The 20,632-nt window shown below is 44.3% G+C and overlaps 1 protein-coding gene across 5 annotated transcripts in view; it reads left to right on the forward strand.

The window, feature by feature from the left end:
• The first annotated feature begins 398 nt into the window (after positions 1–398).
• Positions 399–20,632, forward strand: part of DIP2C (disco interacting protein 2 homolog C) — a 324,193-nt gene continuing 303,959 nt past the window's right edge. For 4 of the 5 annotated variants that reach the window (XM_035128998.2, XM_035128997.2, XM_035129000.2 and 1 more), the window contains exon 1: positions 399–1,176. In XM_035128998.2, coding sequence (XP_034984889.1) covers positions 1,092–1,176 — 85 coding nt within the window. In that variant the 5' untranslated portion in view covers positions 399–1,091. The remainder of the gene's footprint in view (positions 1,177–20,632) is intronic. The other variant, XM_035129002.2, reaches the window with a different exon arrangement.

A 20,632-nucleotide genomic window follows, 5' to 3' on the forward strand; every position in this document is an offset into this window, starting at 1 on the left:
ATTGAATAAAAAAACATTTTATTGGGGGGCAGCCAAGGGTCCTTGGTCCCCTAGGAGTTGCATATGAAAGGCGTTGTTGTTGTTGTTGTTGTTGTTGTTGTTGTTGTTGTTGTTGTTGTTGTTGTTGTTGTTGTTGTTGTTGTTGTTGTTGTTGTTGTTGTTGTTGTTGTTGTTGTGTGCCTTCTCCATCCGCTGCCTCTGCCCTCACAAGAGCTGACCCTGCTGCGCGCGCGGGAAGAAGCTCTCAGCCAGCACAGCGCCGGGCGCCTCAAGAGCGCGCGCAGGCTTCCCTGGAGGGGCTGGGTGCTCCCGCGCTCCCTCTAGGGGACAGCTGCGCCCAGGCGGGTCACGTGCGCGGGTGACAGAAGCAGAAGCGGCAGCTTTCGGCAGCGGCTCCGCAGTTTCCAGCCGCCGCCGCCGCCGCCGCCGAAAAAGCAGCCGCAGCAGCAGCAGCAGCCGCCGTGCGGCCGGGGTGGAGCGAGCGAGCGAGGCGAGAGAGCGCTGCGCCCTGGCGCGCTGTGCGTGAGTCTGTGGCGAGCTTGCAGCGGGCCCGCTCAGCTCCATGCGAAAGGATTGCGAGGGGGAAAGAGGAGGAGGAGGAAGGAGAAGAGGAGGCGGCGGCAGCAGCAGCAACAGCAGCCATGGCGGGGCTCCACTGAAGGCAGAAGCAGCAGCAGCAGCAGGCGGCGAGGGAGGAGGGGGAAAATCTCTGCGTTCCCTCCACCCCATCCCTGCCTGAGCTGAGCTGAGCTGGGCTCTGCGTGGATTCCTCGCTTTGTGCCCCGCTGAGACCGCCGGAGAGGACCCGAGGCCCCCGACGCCGCCACCCCAGCGCGCGGGGGGGAGGGTTGGGTGCTTTTGTTTTTAATTTGCCGCCCTCCCTTTCCATTCCGCCGCCCCCCCGGCACGTCTTCCTCCTCCTCCTCCTCCTCTTCGATTGCGTGTTGTGTGTGTGTCTCTCTCTGCCGGTGTGTATTGCAAACAAAGAGCCAGACCCACATCCGCGCAGCAGCGCAAGGGAGAGAAAGGAGGAGAGAAGCCACAGCCAAGAGCGAGAGGAGAGGAAGAGAGGAGATCTCCTTGGATCGAGTATGGCGGATCGCAGCCTGGAGAGCCTCCCTCTGCCGCTGGAAGTGAGAGCCCGCTTGGCTGAGCTGGAGCTGGAATTATCGGAAGGTAAGTGCACCAAAAAGAAAATAAAATAATGCACATTGTGGGTTTTTTTTTAAAAGCCGTTTCTTCCTCGCCCTCCGCGGTGCCTCCCCTGTGCACAGCTGAGCCGCAGCATCAAAAGTGCTGGGAGGGTGTAGGTGGAGAGGGAAACATCCATTCCTCTGGGGAATTGAAGGTGGTGTTGGGGGGGGGGAGAGATCTGAGGAGGAAGGGAAGGTAGGGTGGGGTGTGCAAGGTTAGGAGTGTGTGTGTGAGAGAGAGAGAGCGTGAGCGAGCGAGCAACTGGCGGCATCTGAAATGATCTCTGGAAGGTTGATTTGTCCCCTCTGCAGTGTGTAACCTTTCGCCTCCAGCTCGTCTCGCCATCCCATTTGTGTGTGTGTGTGGATGTGGCATGTTGTAATTGTTTCCTGTGGGTGTCAGTTTCTCCTCGTATGTGTGTGACATAGCCTAAGAAATGCTGTGTGTGTGTGTGAAAAAATCCCTGCTGAGATTCCTCCATCCCCCCCATCTTCTTTCTCCTTGAAGCTTTTGGCCCAAAAAGGGGAGGGAGGATGAGAAAGAGATTGCTACATTTATTTCCCCTGCTTTTTAGTTTCTTAGGAAACTGGTTATTAATGTCATTTTGCTGAGGGGGTGGGGAAGAGCCCATTGATTCTTGATGGCGCCTGTTGTCTTCTTCTCCTTCTCCTCCTCCTCCGGTACCATTTGGGCTGGCTGTGTATAAATATATAGGTTGTGTTCGGCTGGTGACAAAAGAAAACCCTATCTCCTCCTTTCCTTTCTCGCTATTCTGCTCTTCTTCCTGCCACAGTGCTGGGAGAGATAGAGAGGAATGAGGCTTTTTTGGCAGGAAGATCTGCCGCTCCAATGTTGCTTGCATGCTTTATTACGGAGGATGGAAAAATCTTTAGGGCTGGGCTTACAAGGACTCTCTCTCAGCCTGCCAAGATAATACAGTTTTACTAAAAAAGAAAAGGACAAAAACACCTCCCCCCCCACCTACCATATATGTTGGTGCAAATGCTATTTGAACACATCCAGTGACATAATACAAAGCCCATGTGTGAGATTCGTTATTTAATCAAGTTTCAGATGTGAATAGTAAGTGTTCCTTTATCACTTGTTTTTACCAACAGATTATTTTGCTTATTTCTGAAACTGAGTAACAGAGGGGGTCAGAGGGGGTTTTCATTTTGTTTTTATGCTTTTGCGTAATTTAATTTTCTTGTTTTTATTGAAGAGGGTGCAATGTTTCTACGGTTTGGTCCATTCTGATGCTCCAGGAAGTTTACAAAGGGCATTATGCGTTTTTCCTATGGTTGTTTTCTTATTCTTTGGATAATAAATACTGAGAAGGGATGGCATTTTAGGTATGCGTTTTGGAACCCCTGCATTTGTTGCTGACTTGGAATGTGTGCATTCAGAAACCACACACATTTTCAGTAAGATTTCATGTGGTTCGATATTTCTCAGGCATAAGTCAGAATACATCTCTCCTGCTGGCTGTTCAAATGCCTGAGAAAGGAATGCTGCTAACCCTTGCTGAATATGGTGTTTTGTTTTGTTTTTGAAAAAGGCTGATCTTTTTTTAATTTTTTGAAGGTTATTAGAAAAAACGGTTTGAATACAAGGGGGTGGGGTCCCCAGTATGTCTCAAATTGGGGACTGGAATAGTTCAAAATGTAGAATGTGTTTTTTTCTTCTTCCATTCCTAGTCATCGTCCCCTCTGTGTGTGTAACGGTTTTATGAGGGCTTCTAGCCAGAAAGTAAAACTGCACTCATACCATTTCCATCAGCAGGGAGGAGCTGGTGTTGACATTGTATTTTTCTTTTAACACTTTCTGAGGGAGGAGAGGACTCAAGGACCAAATCGCTGGGGTTGCTAGCCTTCTTTACATGCCTTTATACTGACGGTGCCTTTTGCCAGTTCTGCAAAAACCTCAACTGTAGCAAGGGTTAAAGCAATATTGACTTATTCAAGCTTTATGCACATCGATTTGGCATTTTCTAAGCTAACAGGGAGAGGCTGGAAGATTGCTACAGTATGTTGAATGTACCACCCTTATGCACAGAAGACTGTGCCAATGTACAGAAGCATGCTGTTAATAATGGTAACATTTCAGCACACATTAAACGCATCAGACTTGTAGAGCCAGTGCAGAATTCCTCAAAAATAATAAAAGTGCAGGTTGAAATTCTGAGGCAGAGAACAGATGGCTAATGTGTGGAACTCGCCTCCAATGTATATTGACTAAGTGGGATGTGATTAGCAACTTAGACACATAGATGGATCAAGTTCATTCTTGATGTGGTTGTGCAGTCTTATGTGTGCTTGCTCAGGAGTAAGGCCTACTATGTTAAATAGGGCTTACTCCCAGGTCAGTAAACATACACAAGATTTCAGTGAAAGTATGCTTATTTCAGAGTGTTTGATGCTGCTATGAAATTAGTCAAATTATTTATATATATATATATATATATATATATATATATATATATATATATATTCTTTTGATTTCATATGCAAACTAACAAATTTGATTACTGTAGCTTGGATTATTTTAAAGAAATTGTTTATCCAGCCAATATTGAAAATCTACAGTGAATCTGCCATTCATTTATGAGTTGCGGAATTATATCATATGGAGTGGCTTTGCTCTGATAAAGTAGTGTGTGTTTTTTTTGTTTAAAGGCAAATGTTTCCAGTGAATTTAATGTCTGAAGCAATCCTATGCAAAATTTCTTGTAAGCAAATCCCTTTGAAGTACCATAATTTGGATGTGGAATTGTAAACAACCATGGGATTGGGTCGCAAGGCCTCATGCTCACTTATTCAGAGTAGAAACAAGCATAGTTGTTGTTTGTAAGAGGACTTACCTAAGGACCTGCTTCTTCCACTGATCTCTAAAGTAATTGGAAGTGTTGGGAAATTGGGAAAAGTCACTTTATACTAGCATCGCTAATATAGCTTAAATCTTGACACATTACTGCAGGGCGTGTCATTGCAGTTTTAAGACTGCAAATATCCTTTGCACATTAAAGGGGAACTTGAGTAGATTTCATATGTGCAAAAGTGTTTGTTTGCCTAAAAGTCACCTTTGAGGAAGACTATCCAAAACGTGGGAACAGATGTGATTGTTAGATCTTTCAAGCTGAAGTACCTGCCCTATTAAAGGTTCTTTCTGAGTGACTCTAACTTGCTACATTTCACCAGCCAGAGTATCATTTTAATAATACAGTAGTCGCTCCAATTCATCTTTCTCTGGAAAAATAGCAACAACTGTTACCACTTCGTGAAATAATCTTTATACAAGCACTAAGGCAATAATCCCAAACTCACCGTATTTGAGAGTAAACTGCTTTGAATTCAGATGGAATTACTTTTGAGTAAACATAGGTACGAAGCTGCTACAAAGCTGTTGGGTGCGGCATGATCCTAAACGTGTTTACCCATAAGTATATTCAGCTGCATTCAATAGGATTTAATCCCTAATGATTGTGTTGAGGATTGCAGCCTAAGCATAAAGGTAAAGGGACCCCTGACCATTAGGTCCAGTCGTGACCGACTCTGGGCTTGCGCGCTCATCTCGCATTATTGGCCGAGGGAGCCGGCGTATAGCTTCCAGGTCATGTGGCCAGCATGACAAAGCCGCTTCTGGAAAACCAGAGCAGCACATGGAAATGGCATTTACCTTCCCGCTGTAGCGGTTCCTATTTATCTACTTGCATTTTGATGTGCTTTCAAACTGCCAGGTTGGCAGGAGCTGGGACCAAGCAATGGGAGCTCACCCCGTCATAGGGATTCGAACCGCCGACCTTCTGATCAGCAAGCCCTAGGCTCAGTGGTTTAACCCACAGTAAGCACATACAGTACTTAATATAGCAGGGGTGGGGAATTGTAGGTTTCTCTGTCTGACCTGCCTCTCTGCACCTGCCACTGAGCCTGGATCACACTGTTTCAGTGCTTTTGCCTGCCTGGAATGTGTCTTTGAATTCTGATCATGTCTCTTCATAGCCTGAATGAGGAGGCGTGTCAAAACCCTTGACTTTTGTGTGGTTAGATTTTAGCACCTGGTGCAAATGCAAGTATCGGACCCATTGCTCTGCCCACTTTTAACCACTGGCCTGTGGCCCCCAGGATGTTGCTTGTGTGGGCATGCGGGCTGGAAAAGGTTCCCAACTCCTCCTTTATAGCAGTTATGGGGCATCATTTTCGTGAATTAAGGGCTCTGTGCGCGTAGAATCTGCGTTGCGTCGTTTGACCTTGCTTATGTATGTATTCCGGTTCATTTATTTATTTATTAAATTTGTATGCTGCCCTTCATCCGAAGATCTCAGGGCGGTTCACAGCATAGAAACATAAAAATAAAAAAAACACAAAATGCATAATAAGAACAAACCAATAAACCACTCTCTGCAATGAATCAATTCCCTAGCAAACAGCCTGATTCACAACCCGCAGCATACTTAAGTCAGCTTAGCCTTCTTGAAGTTACTAGAACCAAATCACACTTGATTAAACACACTTGGGTTTCACCGGGCCATATGTTGTCAACCATGTACCCTGCATGAATGAGTAGCAAGCAGCTCTGCCACAAAACACAGAAGACATGTTTCACTTGCAAATGGTGTGCATCCAAGGTTGCATGGAGTACGTGATGTAGCACAGGAACTAGGTTTTTAGATGATGTGGGTTATCATTATCATTCTTAGAGGCATGCCACTTTGTTCAACCAGACCCTTTCCTAAGATTGTGTAGGCATCTTGTGTAATGGGTGTGTTGACTGAAGATGGAGCTGGCATGTTTGGCACATAGGGCATAAGTGCCTGCAGTCGACATGATCAAGGTCCATCAAACTCTACCGATGGAATGATGCGCTTTTCGCTGCTTCTGAGAGTTCTGTTGAGTGTGATTCACAAGTGTTCCAGAAGGGAGGGACATGAGAGGTAATATTCAGATTCCCAGCCCTACCTGGGGATGCCAGGGGATGAACCTGGGATTTTCTCATTTGTTTTGTGAGAATACATCCCCCTCCCACCTTTGTGTTATCATTTTAGTCAACGAATGAAGTCATAGCAACGGCTGACATCTAGGAAAGCAAACCTAACCAATTAGACGCAGACAAGGCTAGAATGACATGCCCTATTGCCTGGGCCAGGTATATAGCAGGCGCAATGATCTCCAAATGATTCGGACTACAACTCCCAGCCAGCACAGCCAGGGGTAAGGGATGATGGGAGTTGTAGTCCACAAAATCTGGCAGGGACCATATCGGCTACTCCATTCTACTCTCAAGAGAAGAAAGCTTTTTGCTGGTTTTTAAAAATGGCTTTTGTGCTGTGGAGAAGTGACCGTTGTGCCACTTTACCAATGGAGGCAACACCCACAATTGTACCTGTACTTGGGGGCAGGGCTGTGACTTTGGGTTCATGGAGTATAAGTCAATCAAGAGCTACTAGCCAGGTTGGCTATGCTCTCCCTCCAGGGACGTGGGTGGCGCTGTGGTCTAAACCACTGAGCCTCTTGGGCTTGTCGATCGGAAGGTCGGTGGTTAGAATCCCCATGATGGAGTGAGCTCCTGTTGCTCTGTCCCAGCCCCTGCCAACATAGCAGTTCAAAAGCACACCAGTGCAAGTAGATAAATAGGTACTGCTGTGGCAGGAAGGTAAATGGCGTTTCCGTGCACCCTGGTTTCCGTCACAGTGTTCCATTGCACCAGAAGCAGTTTAGTCCTGATGGCCACATGACCCAGAAAGCTGTCTGTGGACAAACGCCGGCTCCCTCGGCCAGAAATCGAGATGAGCACCGCAACCCCATCGTCGCCTTTGACTGGACTTAACCATCCAGGGGTCCTTTACCTTTACCTTTTGCTCTCCCTCCACAGTTGGAGGTAGTATTGTCTCTGCGTCCCAGCAGCTGGAAACCACAGGAGGGGAGAGCTGTCATGCGTTCCAATCCCACTTGCAAGTTTCCCAAAGGCATCTGGGTGGCTGCTGTGAGAGCAGGATGCTGGACTAGATGGGCCATTGGCCTCATCCAGCAGCCTCTTCTTATGCTCTGACTTTATTATGCTAGCCTTGCAAAGTAGCCAAGTGTTATACCACTTTGCTGGTTGGAGCAGGGAGCTGTAGTTCAGTGTTGTTATCCTGGCATACTGATTTATTTTTTTTAAGCAATTGCAGTGTGTTTGTGTGTGTGAAGTTGATTGTAGCACCAATGCAATTAATGAAGGTCTGGAGTGGGTGAAGGGAGGCAAGGCAAAAAAGGCAGAGTTTCAACAGTTAGTTGATGCTATGTCTACCCATAGATGGACAATAGGTTTTTACCCATTGGGAAACAATGGAGAGTAGACCTGCCTGTACTGGTTTGTCAGAGGCTGGATATACCCAGGCGTCACCATAACTCAGTCATCACATCTACCAGAAATAATAGACCTGTTCCCTGGTTTTAGCTTCATTTGCTTGTTTATTTATTTGGAGTATGTACCCTTCCCTCCTGCCCCCACCAGGAAAATCCTGCAGGTGCCCTTGGTGTATTTATTGTTTTAGAAATTCCCTTTTGCTTAGAACTAGTTCTGCTTTCTACACTAATCACCACAAGTGTATGTTACCTTAGAGCAGGGGTCAGCAACGTAAGGCCCATGGGCTGGAAACGGCCCGTGGAGATTGTTTGACTGGCCCACAAGCCACCCCCAAACCAAGTTGCGTGCTGCGCTAAACCGGCGCAGCGAGTGATCCGGCCCACGGAGGGATCTCCGTGGGACCAATCCAGCCCAGGCAAGATAAACCTGCCTTATAGAGTACAAAAGCTAGTTATTTTCTTTTGCTTTTGATGGCTTGATTTGCTCAACTGAGAAGTAGTAGGAGATTTTGCTTTAAGAGTCCTCATCCATTTTTTTTCTGCCACTTTTGAGGATTCATCGCAATCAAAGGTGGTGCATTTATGTTGGAGAGGCCTGGAATCAAATCCCATACAAGTTGTTCATACCTTGGGTCTTGGTCATTTTTATCAGTTTTGATTCCCTATCTGTAAAATGGGAACAATAGTTATGTTGCAAGGTTACTGAAGGAAAGGGAAAACACAAATAAAAAGAGTAAAGCACTTCAGACATTGTTGTTTCTCATCGTTAATAAGTACTACACGTTGAACGACTATCAGTAATCTGAATAATGTTATGCAGGCACTTGATGCTGTTGCCTTGCAAGAGATAAGTAGGCCTCAGTGTGGTTGAAGGATGGATGAAAAACTGACTAAGAGTTTTCCAAAGGGACATCAGGATAGACAAGTAATGCACAAATAGTGGATGCAATTTTCTTTTGTCGTGTTATAGGCCCAGGTTTTTAACCCTTGATTTAAAAAAAGAAAGAGACGGAATGTGTGTTTCTAAATGGCAGAGTTTAAGCCAGCTGATAATGTTCCTCCTTAAAGGCCCCACGGATGGAATTCAAGATTTCTGATTCGGTTATTTTCTTTAATGTGAGCTGGAAGCTGAGCTGCATCCAGACAAGGGGCTCCAAAAGCTTATCAGGAAACCTATCCATGTCCCCTGTGTGTAAGCTAGCCTAATCTCTCAGAGAAGGTGTAAATGTGCTGTGCACTCTAAATGACAGGTCTCAAGGTAAGCACTGAGGCTTAATTTTATGACACTGCTGTAAACTTCACTGGAGGTGTTTCTGGTCTATTTTGAGAACGGGAGAGATGTGTAAGCGCTTTGCTTAAAGTACAGCAGTGGCAGTACCGTATGATATTCTAGGAAGGTGTGATCCTGCAATCATATTCCATGGAAGTCATTCTCACTGATTTCAGTAGGGCTTCCTTCCATGTATACTCTTCTGTTCACTGATATTTATAAGAGACAAGAGAGAGAGAAACTCTATTTAGCCATCATAAAAATATAAACTCGATGGCCAGATATAGTTTGCCTGTTCTGCATTCATGAGAAACGTACCAAGCCTAAGTTGGCTGCCTGTCGAGCTGGTCATTTGACTTGTTCTAAGACATTGGTAAAGGAAGAAGTCCAACACAGGGCTGGATTAAGAAACATAATGGCTTTATGGATATTCCGGTTACCGCACATCTACATGCCAATGCTCTTCACTCTCTGAATCAATAGCAACAAGTTTCTGTACAACCATGAGAACTGGGAACTGTGGCAGATTTCCATGGTGGAAGAGAGGTGGGGACTGGACATGTAAGAAAATAAAGTGATTAAAAGTAGAAGCACCTGAGTACAGTTGATGGCCAAGTTCTTCATCTCTTTGAAAATATGCTTGCCTTTTTTCTAGTAGGTTTATTTGGTGCTTCCATAAGTCTGCAAGAACTTCCATCGACACTGAAGTATGAAGCTTGTGTGGCTGAGCCAAGGTTCTTGAGCAGGCATCCCCAAACTTCCGCCCTCCAGATGTTTTGGACTACAGTTCCCATCTTTCCCGACCACTGGCCCTGTTAGCTAGGGATCATGGGAGTTGTAGGCCAAAACATCTGGAGGGCCGCAGGTTGGGGGTGCCTGTTCTTGAGGTTTGATGTAACAGATCTTAAGTCCCCAAGCCAGGTGTTCTTTGAATATTTATGAGTCTCAAGCTTTTCAGCCCTGAGGTAACAGTTTACAGGATTCATCGTCTTGTTTTCTGGGATAGTTTGGAGACAATTGCTGGATGCACACCATATATTTGAAACTTCTCCCCCTACAAGGTTCCTGGGAACTGTACAATTCCCAATACCCTTAACAAACTACAGTTTCCAAGACTATTTTGGGGGCATGTGATTTAAATGTACGGTGTGTTTTGCAGCCAATGATATGAATGCTTGTGGAGTTTTAGAAGTGTATTTGTAAGATTATCAAAGATAATCTCTTTAAAAAGTGTATCGACACTTTACAACTACTGAAAGGCTCTGGAAATAGAGTTTTGCATGCCTCAAGTGGTTTCATCAATACATGGGGTTGTATCAAAGTGTTACTCATAGTAGACCCACTGAAATAAATGTGCCTACTCAAGTTACTAATGTCCTTTAATTTCAGTGGGCCTACTCATATCCAAGACTAATATCGGATACAATGGAAATGTCATAGCGAGTTCAGAAGGGCTTTCTCCCAAGCACCCCATGTATAGGATCCAGTCGAAAACCTTTTCATTTATTTAGGTAATTTATAACCCACTCTTCATTTTAAAATCAATTCCAAGGCAGGGTACAACGTAAAAATATATGGCACGCAATAAAATCAAACAATCTGAAAAAAATCAAGCTACCACAATAAATCAGGTTTCCTTTACACCACAGTACCATGAGAATGACAAAATATCTCCCCCCAGTCAGCTAACCAGCATAAATAAATAAAAAAGTATTTTGCAAGATGCCTCAAACAAATTTGTGAGGTGAAGGCATGTTCCTATACCAGCTTTTAAGCTTCTTTTTATTTGTTTGAAATGTTTTAGCTGAAATCCCACACCCATTTATGTAGTACCTAGTAAGTTCAACCGGACTCACTGGACTTATTTCTCAGTCAACGGAGGAAGAAGGTCTGTAGCTCAGTGAAAGTCACTGGTAGTCATTATCTATAAAGTTCTGAGTGTATAATCAGTTCTTTGCTTGTACCGTGCTTTTGGAATGGCATCTTCTCAGCCTCTCTCTAGAGATTAATTTGTGGTTGTTTTTTTTATTTATTAGATCATTGTGTGCAGCTTGATTTTTGGCAATTCCCCCCCTCCCTTTCTCCCTCTTCTTCTGTTCCTTATGTGTCTTCCTCCTTCATAAAGGAGCAAGGTCTCCCATGTACCATACTGAGTGCTGTCAGCAAAAAATAAGAGAGCTTTCACAAAGATAATGCGGCTGGCAAGCTTCCCCGTGCACGAAGAGGCCAAATCCACATCCCTAGATATGCTGACTAGTTAAAAGTCAGAAACCTTGGTTAGCGCCCTAGGAAGATGCTTGCCAACGGAATCTGTACCAAAGGACTTTTTCTAAGAGTAGGAAGTATGAATAAACTATCATCAGGCTTTCCACAACCCTATGATCTTGGGATATAATCTTACTTCTTTCTGGGCTCATGAGTACATTATGATCTTCCAGGATTTTTCCCTAGCGTCTTTGCTATCTCTTCCAGTGAAATTCTAGAGGCCTGCAATAGGTATCATTCCAACAAATTCTCACAGCGCTCCTTGCTGCTACAGTTGTCTCAGTTACATTATTGAACACGTGTGTGTGTGTTTGTGTTTGTGTGTGTGTTTGTGTTTGTGTGTGTGTGTGTGTGTGTGTGTGTGTGTGTGTGTGTGTAAAGAGGTAAAATGTGCACCAAGCAACTTCACCTGTCCAGTAGAGTTTTCAGATCTCACAAGACTGCACCCAAGGGTCCCCAACTCTTTTTTTTATCTAGCCTGTTTTGTTTGTTTTAACTTGAACACTCAAGAATATGCCGTTGAAAACACAATAAAGTAATAAAAAATACTTTGAATGATTTACGGTAGGTTTAAAATTAATCTGGTAGATTACAGGAAACATGCTCATTCTCATGCCCAAAGATGTGTTGGCATGGTAGAAACTCGTCCTGTACAATAAACATTTAGAACTATCTCCACAGAGCTGTGGTTTTGCCAGAGTTTGCTTTAGTGTTTGGATTAAAACATGAGCATTACCTTTATCACTGACACACACTGGGCACTGGGCTTTCTTGTGATGCTGTGTTACATAAATCTGAATTGTTCGTTCTGTTATTAATAGTAAAGCAGAACAGCTTGTAATTTGTTTTATTTGTGTGGTCCTTTGCCAAATCAGTTGTCATTCTTTACCTGTTACCATTACAATATTGTCACACATTTACACAGCCCCTTTCTTCCAATTGCAAGTCTTTCTTGGCTGTGACATTCAGATATTTGTGTTCGGTGTGGCAATTTACAGTTCAGCTTAAAAAAAACCCACTTTGATTTAAGTTCACTTTGTCCTGTTGAAATCACTGGAATTGAACCTGTTAATTAAGCCTGTTCAAATGCAAATAATTCAGTTTAAGTAGGCTGCGGATTGGGCTGCCCATGTTGTCCTTTAAGAACTATATACTTAAAAATGAGTTTCTATATTTAGTGGCATTTTCAATTAAGGCTGGCAGTTCCAAATATTCCGTAATCAGTCAATGGCGATGATAAATGTTCCCTTAAGGAAAAAAGAAAGATTAAAAAGAGAATCAGTGGTTGACTTGCAACTGCAATATTTTTGGAATAACATGAACATGTTTGTAGACTGCTGTAGAATAATGAATGTTTCTCTAAAGGGGCAGCAATAGCTCCCTTCAGGTTTTCATAGAGTAACACACTTGTGTGTTTGCATGAGAGAGAAGATCCTAAAGGTGCAATATTTCCTTCACGCTGATGAATGCACCAGCTGCACTTTAATTTTTTTGGTGGCGGCTTTCTGTGTTAACTATCAAGCAGAACACATATATATCTTTTTCCCATTTAGCATTGCCGCTTTAATTCTGCAGCAACTGTCAGGCATGATAGCTTGCTGCTCAGTAAGAAATTGCCACAGTATTGGAGGACTTGACAGACTCTTAAAGCTTGCAAAATTATGTATGCACTCACTGACCCCAATCCATCCCTTCTCTCTACTGAGCAAGCCTAGCCATTAAGAGATGGCTGAAAAGGAGGGCGGGAAAGAATAGGTAGGGACAAAAAGGAAATCTAGAAGTTGGGAGTTAGTTACATAGCTAAAGGTAAAAAGGTAAAGGACCCCTGACAGTTAAGTCCAGTCGTGGACGACTCTGGGATTGTGGCGCTCATCTCGCTTTACAGGCCGAGGGAGCCGGCATTTGTCTGCAGACAGTTTTTCCGAGTCACGTGGTCAGCATGACTAAGCTGCTTCTGGCGCAGCGGAACACCGAAACCAGAGCAGTGCACAGAAACGCTGTTTGCCTTCCCGCCGGAGCGGTCTATCTACTTGCACTTTTGGGTGTGCTTTCGAACTGCTAGGTTGGCAGGAGCTGGGACCAAGCAACGGGAGCTCACCCCGTCATGGGGATTCGAACCACCAACCTTATGATCGGCAAGCCCAAGAGGCTCAGTGGTTTAGACCACAGCGCCACCCGCGTCCCTCCAGTTACATAGCTTGTTGTTGTTTGTTGTTGTTTAGTTGTGTCCGACTCTTCATGACCCCATGGACCATAGCACACCAGGCACTCCTGTCTTTCACTGCCTCCCGCAGTTTGGTCAAACTCATGTTCGTAGCTTCGAGAACACTGTCCAACCATCTTGCCTCTGTTGTGCCCTTCTCCTTGTGCCCTCAATCTTTCCCAACATCAGGGTCTTTTCCAGGGAGTCTTCTCTTCTCATGAGGTGGCCAAAGTATTGGAGCCTCAGCTTCAGGATCTGTCCTTCCAGTGAGCATTAGGGCTGATTAACTTCAGAATGGATAGGTTTGATCTTCTTGCAGTCCGAGCCAGATAACCAAATTACATTCAACGATAGCCACCTGTTAAAGTAAACATACTTTATTTGGTGGTTTGTATTTTGGAGAAAAAGCTGCAGTGGACCCTGATCCAGAATGTGCTCCTGATCCAGATTATTTGCAGTAAGCAGCAATTTTGGAAGCAAAATACAGCCAGCAGGGAGTGCGTTTTGGTTTTGTTAGCCCCAGTAGAAAATCAGCAGAAGTCCATACTCTATATTGGGACCTTACAGCTGCTTATTTTCAATAAGAAAAGTGGTCTGGGTTGAGCACCGTTGTCTAACACATTATTTCAGCCCCCAAAGTCTCTTGTTTACTGTGAGATAAGCCTGGGTCCGAATGGTGCTTATGCCAGGTGTAGCAGTGCACAGATAGAACTTTTGCTGTAAGGTCAGAAACTGGTACAGAATTTTGCATCTGAAGATTTTTTATATGTCTTTAGGGTCATTTGTTGTTGTTGTTTGTTGTTGTTGAAGAGTCGTGTCTGACTCATCGTGACCCCATGGACCAGAGCACGCCAGGGTCATAGCTTTTGCAATTGCAGAGAAAAGTGTGGAAATGTGTGGGGAGCATATGGTGAAAATTCAGAAGCTAAAATGAATCTTCTACAACATTTACAAACAAACAGGATCTTCCATTGTTGATTCTAGAGAATACTTCCTGATCTATCACTCATCTACATACAACCCTTCTCTTTTCCACCTCTTCTTAGGTGTCCTATTCTCTCAGACTTCTGCCAACACCATCCTTACTTGTGTATTCCCCTCCTGAGGTTGAGATTCATATACTTTCTTGTTGTTTTGAATCCCTATAAACATGTTCCAAGAGCTCAAGCTTCTAGAAATATAGGTTAATATGAATAGTTTTATGCAGTGTCTGCATCTAGTTGGACAGCCAGCTGACATACAGTGTAGTGAACTCATTATAGGCATCCCAGAGCTACCGGATTTGTTTTAAAATGAGGCTCTCACCTGCCTTTACTGTGTCTCTAGAAAGGGTATGCAGAATCTGTAGAGACTGGAGAAACTAGTTCTTCTCCCTATGTCAGGAGAAGTATACTGTACCTTGTTGTATTTGACAAGAAGCATTTAGCGTACCCAGGGCAGAAGTGAGGGAACACAGAGCAGAAGTACCTGTTGTAAGAGTTGATGGCTACCACCATTGCTCTGGCATAATGGTAGCAGTGTACATCCTCTCCGTCTAGGCTGGTAGCGACTTGGCATGGCAATTGACACCTAAAACCTGCAAGAGACTACAGAAGTGCTGTAAATGAACAGGGATGTATAGGCTTGTTTCAACCCAGTGATTATCTTCAGGGGACTCTACACACACTCTCTCTCACACACACCCAAAAACATTTTGAATTCTGAAGTCTCTAGAAATTCAGGAGCAGCAATAGAGGTGGATGGAAGACAGTGGCCAGCTACAAAACTCATGGGATTAGTCTTAAGTTTACTAAGACTCTTGAAGAATTAAAATTGGCTAAAATACCAAGGATGTATGCCAGAGGCACACACCACTTCTCAAAGATACCTGTTCTGCATTTGATAACATTGCATTTTTTATTACTTGTATTAAAGGTAAAGTTACCCCTGACCGTTAGGTCCAATCGCGGATGACTCGGGGGTTGCGCGCTCATCTCGCTCTATAGGCTGAGGGTGTTTGTCCACAGACAGCTTCCAATATAGGTGTTTGTCCGCAGACAGCTTCCGTGTCATGTGGCCAGCATGACTAAGCTGCTTCTGGCGCAGCGGAACACTGAAACCAGAGCAGCGCACGAAAACGCCATTTACCTTCCCACCGGAGCGGTTCCTATTTATCTACTTGCACTTTGATGTGCTTTCGAACTGCTAGGTGGGCAAGAGCTGGGACCAAACAACGGGAGCTCACCCCGTCACGGGGATTCGAACCGCCAGCCTTCTGATCGGCAAGCCCTAGGCTCTGTGGTTTAGACCACAACGCCACCCACGTCCCATTACTTGTATTAAGATACCTTTTTTGCAGTTTATCTTTGAGTTGATCAAAGATCAAACTTTGGAACCTATATTTCAAACCCATTTCTGTGCCCAAAAGTGACACCCCTGAATTGAGTTAGTATCTAAATGCGCAGAATCTTGGATCATCTCAATTGTCATTAAATATTTCCTGCTTCTTTTATAAAGCCAACCATGAGTAGCTTATATCCAGATGACTATAAAAACCTTGCCACGACCCATCATGTTTTCACCCACCCTAAATTTTATGTAGTGTGGCCTCCTTTGAAAGATTGTTGTTCTATAATTTATTTTGGCAAAAGTGTGAGTGGGGCAATGAGCTCTTTTCTGCTATAAAACATAACTACATTTAACGGTGGAAACAACAAGGTCTGGCGACAAGTAAAAGTGGTCTGTGGCAGAAATTTTGGGGCTTGCAGAATCTGGCAAGTTATTATTTCCAAAGATCTTGTTGGCAGTTTATAGGATTAAAACCAGGAATGCAAAAAAGTTTCATGAAATTGCCCAAAGTAACTAATCTTAAACAAAGGCTGGATACATTCAAGCCATTGTTTGGCTAGTACTTTATTGTCTATAAGACAAATAGCAGCAGTGGAGCTCAGCGGATGCTAAAAGCGCCCTAAATACGTTGTTGCCTTCAAGACAGCAGTTTTTCAAATGGTGGCTTGAAAACAATAACAACACACTTAAAAGAATGAGAAAGAAACCTTCAGGCTGGGATTAAAAACCCATCTTTGATGTGTCTAGATGTTACAGAGTAGCATGACAATTGCTGACAGACAATTATTTCTAGTTAGCAAGACAAACAAGTATACGCTGCCATACACAGATGCTATTTATATTTCTAGTTCAGTGCTTAGGATTGGAGATTCTCTGCTGAATATTTTTTGGTTCTAATTCCCAGAACCTTTTAGAATACCAAAAGATTGCCATGTCAGTTTTACTGTTGTGTGTTTTCATATATTGATATAATACTAATACAAGGAACCTTCTTAATAATGAATGCCTCAGTGCAGATAGTTCATAAGAGGAAAAAACGCTTTGCCTTCCGGTGCCATTCCTGCTTCACTCAGACTCAGGATTCCTTTGTCTCTCTTGTTTCATCAACAAGATACTCCCTTGAAGCTAAACTTAAGTCAAGCCTAAAAATCACTTGCAGAGGTCGGTAGGTTGCTGCTGCTTGTGAGTTGAGCATGGTTCCCTGCAGTTCTATGTGGCAAGGGAGCCTAGAACATATTTGCTATCCTTAAGAATATTGATTCCTACTTTGGCTCTTTTTTGTTAGACCACTCCTAGAACAGGCATAGTACTACTGGTAGTCTGTTCAGTTATGTCTCCCTCACTGCAGCCTACCTAGTAATGTACAAGATTAATAAAACAGGTAAGAGGACATCAAGCAAACAGGTTATATAATAATAATAATAATAATAATAATAATAATTTATTATTTATATCCCGCCCATCTGGCCGGGTTCCAACAAAACATTAAAATACAAAAATCAAACATTAAACAGGGCTGCCTTGAGATGCCTTCTAAAGGTCTGGTAATTGTTGTTCTCTTTGACCTCTGGTGGGAGGGCACACCACAGGGTGGGTGCCACTACCGAGAAGGCCCTCTGCCTGGTTCCCTGTAACTTGGCTTCTCGTAGCGAGGGAACTGCCAGAAGACCCTCGGTGCTGGACCTCAGTGTCCGGGCAGAACGATGGGGGTGGAGACGCTCCTTCAGGTTAGAGATTAGCTGCTGCTGCTACGGTACTTCTACCTTTTTTAGAACCTTTTCAAGTTTTGCGTGTGCATATACCCTGTTTCTCCTAAAATAAGACATACCCATAAAATAAGGCATAGCAGGATTTCTAAGCATTTGCGCAATATAAGCCATACCCCGAAAATAAGACATAGTGATAGGCGCAGTTCTGGAGGGCCCCAAGAAAGAGGCAAGGCTGGACGCGTAATAAAAAATAAGACATCCCCTGAAAATAAGCCACTGTGGGGTTTTTTAAGGAAAAATAAATATAAGACGGTGTCTTATTTTCGGAGAAGCACGGTAGCTAGTCCCTGGCCCCCATTTGGTGAGCATCCTGTTGTGCCTTCCTTAAGCAGGAAAAACCAGGATCCCCACTTCCTTCTCTCTCTCTCTCTCTCTCTCTCTCTCTCTCTCTCTCTCTCTCTCTCTCTCTCTCTCTCTCTCTCTCACACACACACACACACACACACACACACTCACTCTTCTTCTTCTTCTTCTTCTTCTTCTTCTTCTTCTTCTTCTTCTTCTTCTTCTTCTTCTTCTTCTTCTTCTTCTTCTTCTTTTCTTCTTCTTCGCCGAGTAAGATTGTCTTCCATAAACAGGGTTTTAACAATGAGTCTTTAAGTGACTGTGGAATCCAATTCTGGATCCACCGACCCACCCACCCACAACTTTTGTTCTTATCAGGGGCTGAACCATTTTACCTAAGGAACTGCTCCTCTTTGGTGTAGCTTTAGGTTTTCCTCCCTTAATCCCCCCCCCTTTGGATCTTTCCCAGCTTCCTTTATCTGTACCTGGCTGTGACCCAGCTCAAGCTGATTGTCAATTAGGCCTCTCAGCTGTGCTGGCCTCAGTTTGCATCCAAACACTCTTGTGGCTGGGAATTAACCAATTCATCACCTGTTTGGACTGTGCAATACTTTCCTACATTAATCTTAATTTACCAGCCCTTCCAACCCACAACCACCCCGTTCTTTTCCATAGCAGGCTTAGCCGCAGCAATTAGCAGGTGATAATCTCAAAGTAACAATAGCTTTATTAAAGGTAAAGGTAAAGGTATCCCTGACTATTAGGTCCAGTCGCGGATGACTCTGGGTTTGCGGTGCTCATCTCGGTCTATAGGCTGAGGGAGCCGGCGTTTGTCCACAGACAGCTTCCGGGTCATGTGGCCAGCATGACAAAGCCGCTTCTGGCGAACCAGAGCAGCGCACGGAAACGTAAAGTGGGCTTTAAATGCATGGTGTGTGTGCAGCCATAGAGTTTAAGCACCCTGGGTACAGGAAAAGGAAAAGCACCACATCTTCGTGATAATCTGGCAGTCTTACGCACCTCTTGGCTGTAGACCAGGTTTGCACATAACTCTAAGCCAGGCATCCCCAAACTGCGGCCCTCCAGATGTTTTGGCCTACAACTCCCATGATCCCTAGCTAACAGGACCAGTGGTTGGGGAAGATGGGAACTGTAGTCCAAAACATCTGGAGGGCCGAAGTTTGGGGATGCCTGCTCTAAGCCAAACCACGGCTAAGTGTTAACATGTCAGCAAAAACCTCCTTGCCTTGCTGCTGGCCTAGTGTTATGTGCGAGCTCAGGCTCATGGTTTGTTCATGGTTTGTCTGGGGAGTTCAAGCCACAACTCTGGGTTTGGACATAATGCTAAGCCCAGTGATGGATTATTTTCTGGGTAATGCAGCAACAGAGGAGTGAAGTGAGCATGGCTTTTGATGTGAGTATGTGCAGACTTGCACACCCACACTTAAGCCATGCTTTGGCTCGGTGTTGCATGTGGACTGGGCTCAGGAAAACTTACGTTTCCCCCAGCTTAGTTTCCTTTTTGTAAAATATTTACCAGTGCCTTCCTTTTACCAGTGCCTTGCTTTTAAGAATTGGAAAGAATGAGAATTTTTCCATCTGCAATGATGGTAATAATTACATGTGCAGAAATTTCCTTTCTGCCGAACTCTTAGAAGTTGCAGGAGCCCTTCAGAGCGTAGGCCTGGAAACACTGTTTGTGTGGAGTATTGCTGACTTTTGAGTTATTCTGTTCTGGTTCTTAAGGTCTACTGCTGTGGCAACTACACAAGTGTAATGGGTTTGGCCGCACAATACGAAACAAGATTTTTTAAAAATAGTACTTTATATAACCAGAGAATATTTAGAGTTTATAAAAACAATAAAATCCAAAAAATAATAGCATTATTGAAACCCCACTATCACAACCCTTTTCCTGTTGGGCCAGTCACCACTGTGTGTGTATCTGTATTTGGCAAATTTTGGACCAACTACTGGGCCTTCGAGGCATTGTGGGCCCTCTGGCTGCCAATGAAAAACAGCGTTAAGCAGATGACAACAATCCCGCTCCACTGCATACATTGCAGTGCAGCTTAAGCAAGAGTTTGATTGCTCCGCAAGGAGCTGCTTTCTCAACACAGCCCATTATGCTCAGACTAAAGTATGAAATCTGTTGCATTTCAGTGGTTCTGACATATGTCTAGAGGGAAGCAGCAGTAACGTCCAGTTCTCCCCCCTCCCCTTTCCTTTTCCTGTTTCTAGAGTATAATTCTCTTAAGCAGACAAGGAAATGGAAAATATATTAACATACTTTCTAGGTTTTTGTTCAGATAATTATCTGCATTGGTGTGTTTGCAAAGGGAGCGAGCGTGCACAGTCGTCGGAGCCTGTTGGAGAGGTTTCCTCATGCAGCTGCAAATGTACTGCTGGCAACCAGCAGTCTCAGTGGAGAAGTGTGTTTGGTGGTGGTGATTGTGATGGTGTGTAAGCTCTCACAAAGCCCAGGGTAGACAAAATTCAGGCTTTCGTTTTCCACTAGAACCCTGGGGTCCACCAGCCAGAACCAGGCTGAGAAGGATGGGCACAGAATTAAGGGAAACGCCCTGGACTCAAACATGCTCAGGCCAAGTATTTGTTTTCAGCACTAGAACTGAGCTCTCAGTCCATTCACACAACAACCACACCTGGTTTTCATCTAAGCTTCCCCCTCTTGTTTCAGCAGCCTAATTTAGAGCAGCGGTTTGTGCGGGTGGGGGATAAACTTTGTTGTTGATATAGTTCAGGCATCCTCAAACTTCGGCCCTCCAGATGTTTTTTGACTACAATTCCCATCATCCCTGACCACTGGTCCTGTTAGCTAGGGATCATGGGAGTTGTAGTCCAAAACATCTGGAGGGCCGCAGTTTGGGGATGCCTGATATAGTTAAACATTTGAGCACACTGCATGGGGTAGAAAGTGGTAAAACCTAGGTAGATACTGCCCTTCTTTTCTCTT

This window comes from Zootoca vivipara, chromosome 12 (assembly GCF_963506605.1).
Source record: "Zootoca vivipara chromosome 12, rZooViv1.1, whole genome shotgun sequence".
Classification (NCBI taxonomy): Eukaryota; Metazoa; Chordata; class Lepidosauria; order Squamata; family Lacertidae; genus Zootoca; species Zootoca vivipara.